This window comes from Carlito syrichta, unplaced genomic scaffold (assembly GCF_000164805.1).
Source record: "Carlito syrichta isolate Samal-C Ts95f unplaced genomic scaffold, Tarsius_syrichta-2.0.1 Scaffold308996, whole genome shotgun sequence".
NCBI classification, from domain to species: Eukaryota; Metazoa; Chordata; class Mammalia; order Primates; family Tarsiidae; genus Carlito; species Carlito syrichta.
This window is the reverse complement of record NW_007253092.1, coordinates 626,151-641,675: the sequence shown is the minus strand read 5'-3', so window position 1 is coordinate 641,675 and position 15,525 is coordinate 626,151. Positions and strand designations below refer to the sequence as shown.

The window sequence follows — 15,525 nt, the reverse complement described above, 5'->3', positions numbered from 1 at the left end:
GCTAACACGCCCAGCTGATTTTTGATTTATTGTAGAGATGAGGTCTCGCTGCCCAGGCGGGTCTCGAACCCGTGGGTTCAGGCAATCCACTCACCTCAGCCTCCCAAAGGCGCAGGATTACAAGCTGAGCCACCGAGCCCGGCTAGCTGGGTCATTTGTTAACTCCATGTTTAACCCTTTGAGGAAATGTCAGTCTGTTTTCTAAAGTGATTGTACCATTTTGTTCCCACCTGCAGTGTATAAGAATTCTATTTTTTCCCACATACTCACCAATATCCTACTTTTTAATTATAGCCTTCTTAGTGGTGTGAAGTTGTATCCCATTCTAGTTTTTATTTGCATTTCTCTAATGATGTTGAGCATCTTTTCATGTGCTTATTGATCAGATGTATGTCATCGTTATAGAACCATCTATTCAGATCTTTTGTTCATTTCTTGAGTTGCCTTTTTAATTGAGTTTTAAGAGTTTTAAAATATAGTCTAGATAAAAGTTCTGTATTAGCTAATACAATTGCAGATATTTTCTTGAAGTCCTTTTTAATGGTATGTAATTTTAATGAAGCCCACCTAAGATTACAAAGATTTATTCTTACTTTTTTTTCAAAGAGTTTTATAGTTTTCACTCTTACATTTGGGTCTATGATCCCATTTGAATTGAGTTGTGTGTGTGGTGTGAGGTAGGGGTTCAACTCCTCCTTTTGCATGTGATATCCTCTAGTCTGAAAAGGCTTTTCTGTGGGCTCTGCGATCCACACCTTCTCCCTCACATCTTTCAGCCTCTTTTCATGTTTTTCCTTAGCGCTGAAAAGTACTGTAAATTTAATATGTAAAAACCAAACTCAACACCCCTGTCTCTCCACCTCCTGACACACACACACTACCTGTTTGTCAACCTGAGTAACACCATTTAGATGCCAGAGTTGGATGCTGAGGTGTTTCTTGGCTTTCTCCTCCTCCTCTTTCATGTTTCACATGCATCCAGATTCTAACTCCATTAATTTTACCCTGTAAAGAGTATTTTTCTAAATGATCTCCTTTTCTCCATTTTTACCCCTTATTCCAATCTATTGTTTCTTCTCTAAACTATTACAGTGGCCTGTTCTATTCTGTTCTGAGCTCCATGCTCTAAGACATTGGTACGACTTCTCCAGCATGCAACTTTGGATATGATTGTGTCCCTTTTGAGATAATTTCCATTTTCAAATAGTTCACAGCTCCCTCAGGATAGAGTTCAGATTCTGTTAATAACACATACAAGGCCCTGCTTGACCTGGCTTCTCCTTCCCTCACCAGCTTGACCTTTGGCTCTTCTTCTCTGAGCACCCTTATCCCCTTTCTAACCCCTCCGTGCATTCATATATGCTTTGCCGTGAATATTTCCACCAGCTCTCCTGTTTTATGAGGGTTTTAATGTATGCTCCAAGCATCGTCTTCTGGGAGAGGCTTTTCTTCTCGGTTCCCAGCAATGCCCTGGTGAGCTGGGTTAGGACTCTCTTCCTGGGTGTCTCACTTACACCTCTGTATCCTTGTTACCTGTCATTTATCACACTACAGTGTACGTCTTTATTTCTTTGTCTGTCTCAACCCCTGGACAGTGAACTGCTTGAGGAACAGCCTTTAATTCTAGTCCCATCTTCTGTAGCATCTGGCACGGGTGGAGGAGCACAAACATACTTGAGAGAATGAATATACAAAAGCTGCTTTGCATTTCACCTCTGAGAAAAGCATCTCAAAGTAACGCGTATTTTTTCCTCCTTTAGGCCAGCTTTGTTGCCTCTGGAAACAGGACAGATATTTCCTTGGATGATCCAAATTTCTGGCAAAAGTGGGCTAAGAAGGCCGAATTGGATATTGATGCCTTAAATGGGAGGGTGAGTGAGAAATCCCATTCAGACACCTCTCTGATCTAACCTGAGGGGATCACTCTTTCAGAAGTTTCAAATGTTTGCTCTTTTGTTAGAACAACCTGGTTATTGACACTCCAAGAGTAAGAAAGCAAACTAGGCTCTACAGTGCAGTGAAGGAAGATGAGCTGATGGAGTTCTCAGACTTGGAGAGTGATTCTGAAGAAAAACCATGTGCAAAGCCACGGCGCCCCCAGGATAAGTCACAGGGCTACGCAAGGAGTGAGTGCTTCAGGGTGGAGAAGAATCTGCTTGTCTATGGGTAAGTGGGCTCACTCTGTAAAATGGATTTTGCTTTAACAGTAGTTAGACTGCCCAGCAGGTTTAGAAAAATTACATTTGTGTTTGGATTTGCGTGACTCCCCTTCGCACAGTTAAATGCATGCTCTGCCGAAACTTTACAGGATGTTTACTTTAACATTTGGTTAGAGCGTTCTAAGTTGTTCAGATTCTCCAGATTCAGGGAGGTTGCCTGAAGTTAGGGTGCTTATTTGTACCTTAAGGGGTTATGTCAGATCCAAATGTATGTGTTAAGTATTAATAACTAAAAACAAAGGCTCGAAATGATAAAATATTTTCCCACTTTATCTCTTCATAAAATTTACAACTACAGGTAATCTTAAATATTTTCCTTTTATAAAAAATTGCCAAAGGCAATTATGAAACTCTTCCTTCCAGCTCATCTGAAGCATGAATGGCCATTTGAACTTTGTGAATGCATTCTATTTCTCCTACTGGACTACAAGTTCCTAAAAGGCAGGCTCCATATCCAGTTCATCTCTGAGTCACTTTGGCATCCACACAACACTTTAAATGACAGGGAGCTCAGGAAATATTTGAATCAGTAGATGATTCTCGAGCAGATTGTGGACCTATAGGCAACTTCCATGAAAATTTTAAAAACTGCTACCAAAGAAACCTTTCTAAAACTCTGATGATGTCCTGTTTTTGGTGGTTTCTTCCTATGAATTGCCATTAGTTTCAGAGTAAACGCAAACTGACACTGACACGGCATACAGAGCTCTTTCAGACCCTTACCTCGTTGGTTCTTTCCTGCAGACAGTCCGAGCTTCTGTGGGACATATGGCTTCATCTCCATCAATGTTCCATGTGCCATCTCTGTCTTTGCACAAGTTCTTCCCACAGCCTCGTGGATCCCCTCACAGGCACCTCCCAGCACATACCTTGGCCTGCCTCATCTCTGCTCTCCATGGGCATCCAGCACAGACATCAGCCTGCACTCTGCACCCAAGCTGGCCTGTCCCCTCATCACACTCAGCCTGCTGTCGCCACATTGTGTGGTTATGATTTTCGAGTCACCTACCATTCATGCTAGACTCCTTGAGAACAGGGTTCTCTCTTTACATCTTCAGTGCATAGTGCAGTGTGAGCAGACATATAGGGAGCACGGAATAAATGCTTGGTGATGGAATAATGAAGTCTGACAGAAACCCATCCTAATCTTTCCTGTGAGCTAGATGAGCTCTCCTGTCTGTTCTTACATGGGGCAGAGATTCACCCCCCCCACCCCCACCCAAGCCCTCTGCTGCTCATACCTGCTGCTTGGCTTCCACAGAATGATCAGAGTTGAGGGTTTTGTTGGTAACTTTGGGAATGTAGTGTATTAGTAACCCCTGAAACTGCGAAGTATGCTTATGGCATATTGTCTTTCAGTCAGGCTCGTCCTTCCTCTCATAGTCATCATTATGTGCTGAAACACCTTCTGTGTGCTGGGCACTGTGCTGAGACACTGGCAGACACCAAGTTACAGCTGTGAGCAAGACAGACATAGCTCAAGGCAGGCAGGTAGACAAGTGGAAATGGTGGTGAATGGGTGGTGCTGGGAAAAGGAAGCACTCAGCTGTGGCGTGTTGAAGCGTGTCCCCTCACCTTTAAGGCACAGTTCAGGTGCTCTCTCCCTTTTCTGGGGCTAGGAGTAGTAAAAGGAGGAGTTCCGCAGAAGGTGTTATCTGCAATCTGTGACTTGATGGACATTATGAATCAGCCAGGGTTAGAGGCAGTTTTGGGTTGGGAGAAGAGAGCTTCCAGCAGAGAGAGTCGTGCATCTGAGGCTTAGATGTGAGGACTGGCCTTGTGGTTAGAGGAGCTGAAATTCGTTCACTGAGAATGGCAGGAGACCAGGCCAGGGTGAGAGCTGTTCAGGGCACAGCTCTCAGTCGTCAGTGAAGGGGCCAACCGTGCCATGAGCACTGCCCTGGTGGCTCAGTCTGCTATCGCCTGGGAGGAGATGTGGCTCAGACAGCATCTGCTCCCATGTCTTTTTGTGGTGTGGTCTCTCCCCACAACTCTCCGATGAAGTAGCACAACACTGTTTAGCCTGAGATTACAACGCGAAAGAGGCTGTCTGCTTGGTTCTGTCCATAGCCGCCTTTCTACCACCCACTTCTCATGAACACCTGCAAGTTGGCTGAACCTGTTTCCTGGGCGTTTCTTGTACTTGGGGTTATTATTCCCTATTTCAAAAGGCAACTCAAGGCTTTTCAGGGTCCTTCACCAGTTATTGTGGCATCCCTTGGATTAAGGCAACATATTCCTCAGCACTGATTCTTGATTTGGGGGTAATCACACCTACCTTGAATCACATTTTTATCTCAAATGGTTGGCCAGCGTCAAAACATGCTAAGTGTGAACAAAGTGAAGCAAAGCATACGATTCCCAGGCCCCCAGATTACATTCATGTCCAAGAATTGCTGCAGGAGCCTGCATCTGCCTGGGAAAGCCAGTATGAGCCATGTGGGTGTTATTCCAGTGGCAGTTCAACTCTTGCATGTAGGAGCCATGAATTTAGGAGCAGCCCATGCTAGAAGGGAGTGTCTTTAACTCTTGCACCCTGGATTGCTTTCCTATCACCTGATGCTAGCTTTGACCCAAGATTTTCCAACACTGATACCTGACTGTGAAAGTAAAGCCCCAAGTATAAACTCAAAGACACCATCTCTATGCTGAATATTTATTTTACAGTTGGGGACGGTGGACAGACATTCTTTCCCATGGACGCTACAAACGTCAACTCACTGAGCAGGATGTAGAAACCATCTGCCGAACCATTCTGGTGTACTGTCTTAATCATTACAAAGGGGATGAGAATATCAAAAGCTTTATCTGGGATCTGATCACACCCACAGCGGATGGCCAGACTCGAGCTTTGGTCAATCATTCTGGTAGGTCTGCAGCATGCTCTTTATGTGGTGGGATCACAGAGCCACCAACTTTGTGAAATACTGCTGATATACTGCTGATAAAGAGACACAGCCTTGTGTTTTCCTGCCTTGTGCGTTAAAATGTCTGACGCTGACACCATAATTTAAAGTGTAAAAGGCTTCTATTACTGTTATGATGTTGATTCTAGGTTTATCAGCCCCAGTGCCGAGAGGAAGAAAGGGAAAGAAGGTGAAAGCCCAAAGCACACAGCCAGTGCTTCAGGACGCCGACTGGCTGGCCAGCTGCAACCCAGACGCCCTGTTCCAGGAGGACAGCTATAAGAAGCACCTGAAGCATCATTGTAACAAGTACGTTTTTAGAGGATCGATGTGGAGAGCTTGGTTCCTCTTTCGTTCTTTTAAAAATACATACAGGTGGTCCTCCACATCTGCAGATGCAGAACTGCTTGTACGAAGGACTGACTAAGGGACTTGAGCATCTTGCATCTTGGTATCCGAGGGGGTCCTGGAACCAGCTCCCTGCAGGTACAGAGGGACGATTGCATTATTAAGACTATTAAACTCTGTGCACAGCCTTCCTGTTTTTCTTGAGACATGATGCCAAAACACAGGGGAGCATACCTTTAGGTGACTGGTTCTTTTTTAATGTGGTAAAAGATCATAGCATGGCATTTACTATTTTAAACTGTGAACAATTCATTGGCATTAATTACGCTCACAATGCTGTGTATCCATCACTATCTGTACCCAACACTTTTCCATTATCCCCAGTATAAACTCTGGACCCACTAAACAATAATTTGCCTGGCCCCTAGCAACCACCATTCTACTTTCTACTAGTTTGTCTATTCTTGGTATCTCATAAGAGGAATCAGTTATTATTTGTCCTTCTGTGTCTGGCTTATTTCACTTAGTGTAAGGTTCTCAAGGTTCATTCATATTGTAGTATCAGAATTTCATTTCTTTTTGTGTCTGAATAGTATTTCTTTGTGTGTGTATGTCACGTTTTGTTTGCCCATTCATTCGTTGATGGACACTTGGGTTGTTTTCACCTCTGGCTATTATGAATAATGCTGCTATGAACATTGTCGATGACCGATTTTTAACCAATATGTGTTAGAGAGTTTTGGTTAGCTTTATATGATTCCACTTTCAACTTACTGCTTTCATTGAAGGGGCTGGGGAGTTCACGTATGATTTTTTTTGCTTATTAATATCTCAGTTGCTGGATCCATTTTTCTGAACTATGAGCTTAGAATCATATTCCTTACCTTTGCTTCCAGAAACTGATAGATAACTGAAGAATATTGAATCTAAATGTAATTCATTGCCTGGAGCTCTGTTAACTGTCTACATAGTAAACTAACATCTGCATATGTTGATTGTTGCCTTATTCTGAGCATGCACTTTCAGTATCCGTAGGACAGGCAGCAGTGCTGCCGGACAGCTCTCTGCTTCCTCACTCTGTGTGACCTTGGGCAAGTTACTCAACCCCTTTGGACTCACTTTCCTTGTAAGTCAAATAGAGCAGCAAGATCTCAACTGGAGGAAGCAAGGTTTAAACAAATAAAATATGTATTTCTTTTTGAAAAAGTAGCAGCAATGTGCCAAGCATTTTTTTTTTTTGAGTTGGAGTCTCACTCCGTCGCCCAGACGGGAGTGCAGTGGCTGCTCCCGGCCACACTGCAGCCTCGACCTGCTGGGCTCCGGTGATCCTTCCGCCTCAGCCTTCCAAGAAGCTGGAACTACAGGCGCGCGCTACCATGCCCTGCTAATTTTTTGATTTATTGTAGAGATGAGTTCTCACCAAGTTGCCCAGGCAGGTCTCGAACCAGCGGGCTTAGGCAATCCACTCACCTCACCCTCCCAAAGTGCAGGATTGCAGGCTGAGCCACCGAGCCCGGCGATGCCAAGCACTTTATATGGATGATCTGTTTGAGTTGTCTAAGATATGTAGTCTCTTTTATCCCCATTTAACTGATAAGAAAATGGAGACTCAAGTTGAGTAATTTAAGCTACTTAAGGTCCCTCAGCCTGTTAAGGGGCAGAGCCAGGTTTGAACCCCAGAGCAGACGCAGGTACTGTCCTTGCTGTCCACCACTGAGTTCCCCTGCCCGCCTCAATTCAGGTGTCTTCCTCCTCCTCAGGGCTGTTGTGAGGCTCCAAGGTGTCTTCAATACCATTACCTCAAACCATTTTGGTGCCTCAGAAACTAGTTGTTCCTGCCATAGCATAATAGTTCTCCCTAAAACCCTACCCCGCTTTCAGCTATTAGAAAACATCCATATCCTTGTGGTTTATGGCAACTTTGGGTTGATAGCCTTCTGAGTCCTTGCTTCAAACCAATAAAGCTAAGCAGCTCAGATGGGAAGAAAGCCTCCCATTCCTGGATGTCAGTGTGATGGTTTTGGTTTTTAATTTCACATTCTGCTGTCAGTAACAGGCTTCCATAGGGTACCCTTCCTCATTTGTATGTGAGAAGTAACTGGTGTTCATATGTTTCCTCTCAGTCTCAGAAGAAGACTGTTGGCGCCTTCCAGCTCATCTCTGAGACAAAGGAAGTGATCTAGTTGTCCTTTCCTAGTAGATCATGCCTTGAGACTTATCAAGCTCTAAAGTGAGGAGATGTTGATGACTGTTAAGATGGAACATGAGACGTACATTGAGGGACATCCCAAAAGTAACTGGCCACTTCCCTTCACAAGTTTTGAGGTCATGAGTGACAAAGACAGATGGACTGTCTCAGGTTAAAGGAGACAAAGGGGCACGACAGGACAGTTCAAAGTCATGAGTGGTCCTGGACCTGTGACTTGTCTAGAAAACAGTCACTAGTGGGAGAAAACATGTATCAGGTTTGAGGATCCACTCACAGTTGTGTCTATCTAACAGAGAAACTTTTAGATAAAAGTTTTATAAAAACTTTTTTTTTTTTTTGAGTCAATGTCTCACTCAGTAACCCAGGCTGGAGTGCAGTGGCATGCTCACGGCCACTGCAGCCTCGACCTGCTGGGCACAGGCGATCCTTCCACGGCTTTCCAAGTAGCTGGAACTACAGGTATGCGCTACCATGCCTGGCTAATTTTTTGATTTATTGTAGAAACAAGGTCTTGCCAAGTTGCCCAGGCTGGTCTCGAACCCCTGGGCTCAGGCATTCCTCTCGCCTCTGCCTCCCAAAGTGCTGGGATTACAGGCGTGAGCCACCGTGCCCAGCGAGTGCAAACTCTTTAGGATCAGAGACCAAGTCCTTGTCATTGTTTCATACTCCCAGCAGCTAGCCAGCATAGTGTATTCCACAGGGGGCACTCAGGTTGTCACTCGCATTGGTTTGGATTTTTTCCTCTAGAAGGAAGGTGGCATTCACAGTTAGTTCATAAAAGTGCCACATAACTAAAGTTGCTCCCAGAGTGGAAATCTTTGTCTCTTCCAAAAGGGAGAGAAACCATTAGGCTCCCTGTCATTGTGTAATGTTTTTTCTGTGAATAATTGAGAATCCAGCCAAAGGCAAGGGTGACTTCCTTTGGAACTACCATTTCTGAGCATTCTCTGTAAGCAGACACCGGCCTAACCAAGAAGAAATAAAGTGCCTGCCATGGAGGCCAGACTCACTTTTCCTTTGTGTTTTAGTAAGGCACAGTCAATGTTTAATAGAATGAATTCACAAGAAAAAGAAATATTAAAAACTAGAAATGAGTTATCTAGCACAATTGCTTACCTTGGAATCTATTCAGTTATTTACAACCTCACATTGAGTCCGTCCAGAACCAGTGTTGGCTGTGTAGACGCATAGTGGGAAGGAAGGCGTGTCGAGGAGCAGCTATTGGTGTAAGATCAGGAATTGCCTGTTTTGGTGAAGCTGCCCCTAGTTGTCATTTTGAACTTTTAAAGGACAGTGTCTATGCCCAGAGAGACAGTGTGGTGTGGTGAAGTCAGAAGACCAAGTTCTGAATGCCCCATGTGCAAGGTGACTCTGTGGCTTTGGACATGTCATGTATTTTCTGCTACTATCAGTTTTTCCATTTGTGAAATGAAAATTGTAACTTGCTCTGCTTCATCATAGACGTACTGAGAAGCTCAGATGAGCTAGTATAAGTAAGCGTGAGACATGAGTTGTAAAGTGTCATGCAAGCATATACTGGGACTGTTCAGCCAGGGCAGTGGCGCTTTTTATTGCAGTACACTCCCAACTAAGAAAGCCAGGATTCCGGTAGCCATCTGAATGCATACCAGGGGCTGTCCAGCAGGGGATGCTAGATTTGGAATAGACATAGGCCTCTGGGATTTACCAGGTGGGCTTTGTTGATGTTTTAGCCATTGAATAACTTCAAGCAGGATTGAAAATCTGGTTGCTAGAGTTCCAAAGGGTTAATAATGAATTCCTTGCAAATGACTTAAGAATGTCAGTGAAGTGGATACATTTTAATTTTTTAATGTTTTCTTGTTTTTAAGCTACATTTTAGATTCCCAGGTGAAACCAAAAAAAAAAAAAAACCCAAAAAACTAGAAGGAATAATGATGTCTAACACATCTTAACAGAGAAGAGCAAGGACTTACCTCTTACCCCACTCCGTCGCCATCTTCTTTTCTCGGAAGCAAAGTTGTATAATCTGAAAAACCTGACATTCCATATTGAGGGTTTATTGTAAGGTAGTAAAACCAGATTTTATATCTCGTTTATTCCTACAACTTCTGATGTGCTTCCAAAAATGGTATTAAGGCAGCAGCTGAGGAAATTTTATGAGATAATGAAGCAGAACAGTTACTGAAAGCCATCTGCTCAGTTGTTTACAAACTTGCTTCAATACTTCAGAGGCAATGGTAGGGTACGTGTCTAAACTTCACAAGCTGCACTAGGTAGAACTAAATGAAGTGAGCCTGGGCTGGGCTGAGCTCGGGCCCTCTCTGTGCAGTGTGAGCGGTTGCCAGGCAGGCCTGTTGGAAGCCAGCAGAAAGCACCACACAGAGGTGATTATGTGCCACCATCTGTCACGCTTCAAGCCTACCATACAGCATGGCTAATCAGCCTTGGCAGGATGATGGATGAACAGCAGCAGCTGCCAAAAGCCACTGTTGGCAAACAGTCCCGAAGTTAAGAACTTTTTCCCCCCTCTGTCTTCCTCTCCAGGGTCCTGCTGCGTGTCCGCATGCTGTACTACCTAAGACAAGAAGTGATAGGAGACCAGGCGGATAAGATCTTAGAGGGTGCTGACTCAAGGTTAGTGTGAGCACGTTTGTTCGGTACCTCTGCGCGATAATCTGCGGAGTCGGAAAACGTCACGGATTGTGTTTCAGAACCTTCATGAGCCACTAGTAGCCCTTCTCCTTTTTTGCATCTCAAATGAGATGCTTGTCCTGTGCACTGAGGGTTGTGAGGAGAAATGGCGGTTTATATTTACGCGAGTACTATAAAAAGGTGTGAGCAAAACCACTGGTGTTCTCAGATGACCTTTAAAATGGGATGCCATATGATGAAGTTCATGTCTGGTCATGGCAGAGGGCGACTGACTGATGCCCTTTCTTTTAACCTTTGCTGCTTCCTTCCCACCATGCTCAGATATTTATTGTGGGAGAGAGGGCACTTGAGCGCGTGTGTCACATTCATTACTTGGCACTCTTTTTTGATACTAGTATTTCTTGTAAACGTTGTCTTTCTAGTGAAGCCGACGTGTGGATTCCTGAGCCTTTCCTTGCCGAAGTTCCTACAGATTGGTGGGATAAGGAAGCAGATAAATCCCTCTTAATTGGAGTGTTCAAACATGGTAAGTGACGTTTCTGTTTGAATACATCTCAACTGTATGGCTTGGTCTTTATTTAGAACTCTTTGCATATTCTTTTCCAAAGTCATAATATTAATGAGGATAGTTCCAAAGGACTCTTGGCATCTACCATTTTTCTGTACTAAAAATCTAATATAAACTGTAAATATCAGATGCTGTTTTTGAACGTTTGTTGAGTGTTTGAGAAGAAAACATTTCTTTCTTGGCTGTAAATAAAACCCAAACCATATTTGTTTTAATAATAGCCAAGTTGTGCTATAGCTCCCCTAAACTTTGCTTCCAGCACGGCTTCCCTTGCTAACTCTGCCAACCAGTGTCAAAGTGGACGGTGGGCTTAACCTCTGCTATTAATCTGTACAAGTGCCTCCTGGGCTTTGTTCCAAGCAATATTTCACAAATGTCAGTGTTGAGAACTCGTGGCTCCCCTGAGTGGGATGCAGCCTTGTTAACTTTGAAAGGCTGGGGATGCAGAACTGGCATGATATATACAGTGAGCGATTCCTGATTATAATCCCAATTCTCTGGAGGTCGCGGAGGTATTCTCAGCAGCCCAGCCTGACTAAAGGGGAGAATGATGGCTTATAAAACCTTTCATGATTACAGTTTGGCTTGCGGCTCTACAGCAGTTAGGAGCGGTGTGTTGTCGTACACATCCTAATTGAATTGTGCTGTTCTGCCTATGTACTGCAGCCGTGTTTTGTGAGCTCAGCCTCAAAATCATTTTCCCGCAGTGCACTGTTGGGATCTGCCATTTTCCATCTAGTCAACTTGGGCAGTCAAAAAGCAAATTGCAGTTTGAAAACCATAGAGGGAACAGTGTCATCTTACTGACATGCATCATCCCAAACCTAATAAGACAGGTTCGCTGGCCTTACGTACATGGGGATTTTCCAGCCAGCCATGCGAGTTCCTGCAGGACTGAAGCTATTCACAAGGAGGGTGGGGGTGGATTCGGAGTACCCCTGCAGAGGTCATAAAGGAACATTACGAGGCCTTTTAAATGTCAAGCAAAATTAGATCTTGGGAAAAATAGGGTCAGAAATCCTCCCAGGCATCTTGCAGTTATTCTGAACCTGTTTTTCTATTAGTATTTGTGGTAATTCTGATAGTATCCCCGAAGTGTAACTTGGCCCCCAGTAGCTCCTCTAGAAGGAGCGTTCCGTGGAATGCGCTATGAAAACAAGGTCTCAACATAGACGATCATCTTGACTGAGAAACAAACTTGTGTCGTGGTGGTGCTGTGAATTTGACAGTGACAGGGCCTTTCTTTGTTTCTGTGTGCGTGCTCTGTGGGCTGGTGGGCATGGCACAAGGCTATGAGAAGTACAATTCTATGCGAGCTGACCCCGCACTGTGCTTTCTGGAACGAGTTGGTATGCCCGATGCCAAGGCCATAGCTGCCGAGCAAAGAGGAACAGACATGCTAGCAGATGGCGGTGACGGGTAAGAAGGACATTTTAAAATCTGAATAAACTTTATGTCAGTATCACATCTATTGGCAGGGTTTAGTTCTTACCCTGCACTAAGTACTATATTGCATCTGATTTGAACTGAAGTGATGTTTATCAGTGTATTCTATTTGTATACCATAAAGACTGTTAAAACAAAATAGATTATTTCGATCATCTAAAACTTGTGTATCTTTTCCAAATGGCAATTCCTCCACCTTCCCCTTCCCCCTGCCCCCCCTCCCGCCATGGCTGCATGTTTTAAATACTGATAGAGTCACTTTTGATGTCCAGCCCATAATTAAAATTAGGTTTAGGCAGATTGTTGCTCTTTCCCACCCTCCTCCTTTCTCTTGCTTATCAGTATGATTTAAATAAATTTTTTAAAATTTTTACATAGGGGAGAATTTGATAGAGAAGATGAAGACCCAGAATATAAGCCAACCAGAACGCCATTCAAAGATGAAATAGATGTAAGAACTTGAGTGTATTGGCTTTTATAGCTCCATTAAAATATTATACGCCCATATAAGACTTGTTAAACTTTATAGATAATGGCCTTTTCTTTAAAAGATAAGGCCAAATGAAACCCCAAATTAAAATCACTCCGTTTCTTGCTTTGCTTTCAAGGAATTTGCAAATTCTCCTCCTGAGGATAAGGAAGAATCCATGGAAATACACGCCACAGGTAAGACCCAGAAGGGCTCGTGGAACGTAGCAGACGTTTGCTCAGCAGCCATTACTCATGTGGCAGGGACTATACCACTGCACAGTGGTGGTGTCTTCAATCATTATTTCTTCTACACCAACTTACCTCTTTTGTGAATAGTTTTAATTCATGTTCATTGTTGTGCTTTCATTATATTGCATTTCTTATCTATTTATATTTTACTCTAATTAGTGAAAAATTTTAAACATCTTTAAGATCTAGCTCTTGGGAGTGAAGCATTTGCTAAGTATTTCTCTGAAATATTGCCAGTTTATTTAGAATATTGACCTTTTACCTAATGTGAAATCGTTAGGCAGCAATTATGGACTTATTTTTTAATGTTTGGTATTATTGTTGTACATACACTGCAAGAGAGCACCCTTTTAGGGTAGTTCATGCTATAAAGTATGTTTCTTTATGTAGGGCTGATAAATAAGCTTGTTTTTTCCTTCTAAGGAGTTAAAAAAGAAATCGCTTATAAATTCCAAACTAATAATAATCCTTATTTATAGTTTTTAAATGAGGGTACTGAGATGCCCTTTCCCACACTGTCATTTGAATGTTAATGAGTCATCCTGTTTTGTTGGAAAATCCTGTGTATTGCAAAATTGTAGCTACACTTTTCAGAAATATTTTTCCACTTCCCCAGGCAAGCACAGTGAGAGTAATGCTGAGTTAGGCCAACTTTACTGGCCTAACACTTCAACCCTGACTACACGTCTGCGCCGGCTCATTACTGCCTATCAGCGCAGCTATAAAAGGCAACAGATGAGGCAAGAGGCCCTAATGAAGACTGACCGGCGCAGACGGCGGCCTCGGGAGGAAGTGAGAGCACTGGAAGCGGAAAGGGAAGCTATTATATCTGAGAAACGGCAAAAGTGAGTGTCTTCAGGGTTTCATTCAGCTCCTGGTACATTCCCTCTCCCTTGCTCCTCTAGGGCCCACAAGAGACAGGGATCACATCAAAAACTGTGACCACCAAAAAAAGCCTCACTACATCAAAGTAGCCTGTCTCCCCAGTCCCACATAAGTCCTGTGTGTAAGGTCTGGAGGGGAGAGGAAAAGAAACAGTAAACATTAAGCCTTCTTCCTCCAGCGTGATGCAAGCTGCTAATATCATCTTTCTAACAGGTGGACGAGACGGGAAGAGGCTGATTTTTACCGTGTGGTATCCACGTTTGGGGTTATTTTTGACCCCGTGAAACAGCAGTTTGACTGGAACCAATTTCGAGCCTTTGCCAGACTTGACAAAAAGTCCGATGAGAGTTTGGAGAAATACTTCAGTTGTTTTGTGGCCATGTGTAGGCGAGTGTGTAGAATGCCCACCAAGCCAGATGATGGTAGGTACATGTAGGGACAAAGTTCTACATGAAAAGGCCAGTCAAATAAAGAAATAAGAGAGTGTACAGTTGGAAGTGCCCCTGAGCTTTTCGCTGGTAAATACATGTGCTTCTGTTACAGAACCACCTGACCTGTCCTCCATGATTGAGCCGATCACAGAAGAGCGAGCCTCTAGGACTCTGTACCGCATCGAGCTACTGCGGAAAATTCGGGAGCAGGTTCTTCACCACCCCCAGCTGGGAGAGAGGCTGAAGCTCTGCCAGCCAAGCTTGGATCTGCCCGAGTGGTGGGAGTGCGGAAGGCATGATCGAGACCTGCTGGTTGGCGCTGCTAAACATGGGGTCAGTCGGACAGATTATCACATCCTCAATGACCCCGAGTTGTCCTTCTTGGATGCACATAAAAACTTTGCTCAAAACCGAGGGGCAGGTAATATCTCTTCCTTGAACCCTCTGGCAGTTGGATTCGGCCAGACTCCTCCAGTCATCTCGTCCACTCACACTCACATTCAGGACGACAAGGTAACAGAACAAGCCGAAGGCAAAGTGGAGGAGTCTGAAAACTTAACTGCCAAAGAGAAATCGGAGGGGAAAGAAGAGGAAGAAGAAACAGACGGTGGGGGGAAGGAGAGCAAGCAGGAATGCGAGGCTGTGGCCAGCTCTGTGAAAAATGAACTGAAAGGCGTGGAGGTCAGTGTAGACACTGGGTCCAAGACTATCTCAGAGAAAGGTTCCGAAGAGGATGAGGAGGAAAAGCTGGAGGATGATGATAAGTCGGAAGAGTCTTCCCAGCCTGAAGGTAAGGCCTAGCTACTGCACCCACCTGGATTCCACAGCGGCTTGTTGGGAGATGCATGCTAGTGTGTAGCACAGTGTGTGCTCTCTTCTTTTTATGTGTATTGGCGCACATTTTATTCTGTGAAATGATAATTTCAGGTTATACATACTTAGATGCGTGTTTTGCCCTGGCACCCTATAGCACGTAAACAGTAAACATGGTATTTTGAGCAACATTGACTCTAAGAAGAGTTGTATGTACACGTTAACAACTTCTGATGTTGAGTTGGAGGTTAACTTTGTAGTCAACAGTGTATTAAGAATTCCACGTGTAGCCGGGCGTGGTAGCACGCGCCTGTAGTTCCAGCTACTTGGAAGGCTGAGGCGGAAG

At 44.0% G+C, this 15,525-nt stretch overlaps 1 protein-coding gene across 2 annotated transcripts in view; it reads left to right on the top strand.

Moving 5' to 3' along the window:
• CHD7 (chromodomain helicase DNA binding protein 7) overlaps positions 1 to 15,525 on the top strand; it is a 128,395-nt gene that overhangs the window by 100,404 nt on the left and 12,466 nt on the right. Inside the window, exons 19-30 of one of the 2 annotated variants that reach the window (XM_008066526.1) lie at positions 1,761 to 1,871; positions 1,961 to 2,166; positions 4,887 to 5,086; positions 5,275 to 5,434; positions 10,209 to 10,298; positions 10,739 to 10,842; positions 12,174 to 12,303; positions 12,709 to 12,781; positions 12,939 to 12,996; positions 13,667 to 13,895; positions 14,149 to 14,357; positions 14,479 to 15,156. The exons of the other annotated variant lie outside the window; for it this stretch is intronic. Of the exons in view, the coding sequence (XP_008064717.1) occupies positions 1,761 to 1,871; positions 1,961 to 2,166; positions 4,887 to 5,086; positions 5,275 to 5,434; positions 10,209 to 10,298; positions 10,739 to 10,842; positions 12,174 to 12,303; positions 12,709 to 12,781; positions 12,939 to 12,996; positions 13,667 to 13,895; positions 14,149 to 14,357; positions 14,479 to 15,156 (2,248 nt within the window). The remainder of the gene's footprint in view (positions 1 to 1,760; positions 1,872 to 1,960; positions 2,167 to 4,886; positions 5,087 to 5,274; positions 5,435 to 10,208; positions 10,299 to 10,738; positions 10,843 to 12,173; positions 12,304 to 12,708; positions 12,782 to 12,938; positions 12,997 to 13,666; positions 13,896 to 14,148; positions 14,358 to 14,478; positions 15,157 to 15,525) is intronic. 2 annotated transcript variants of the gene reach the window in all.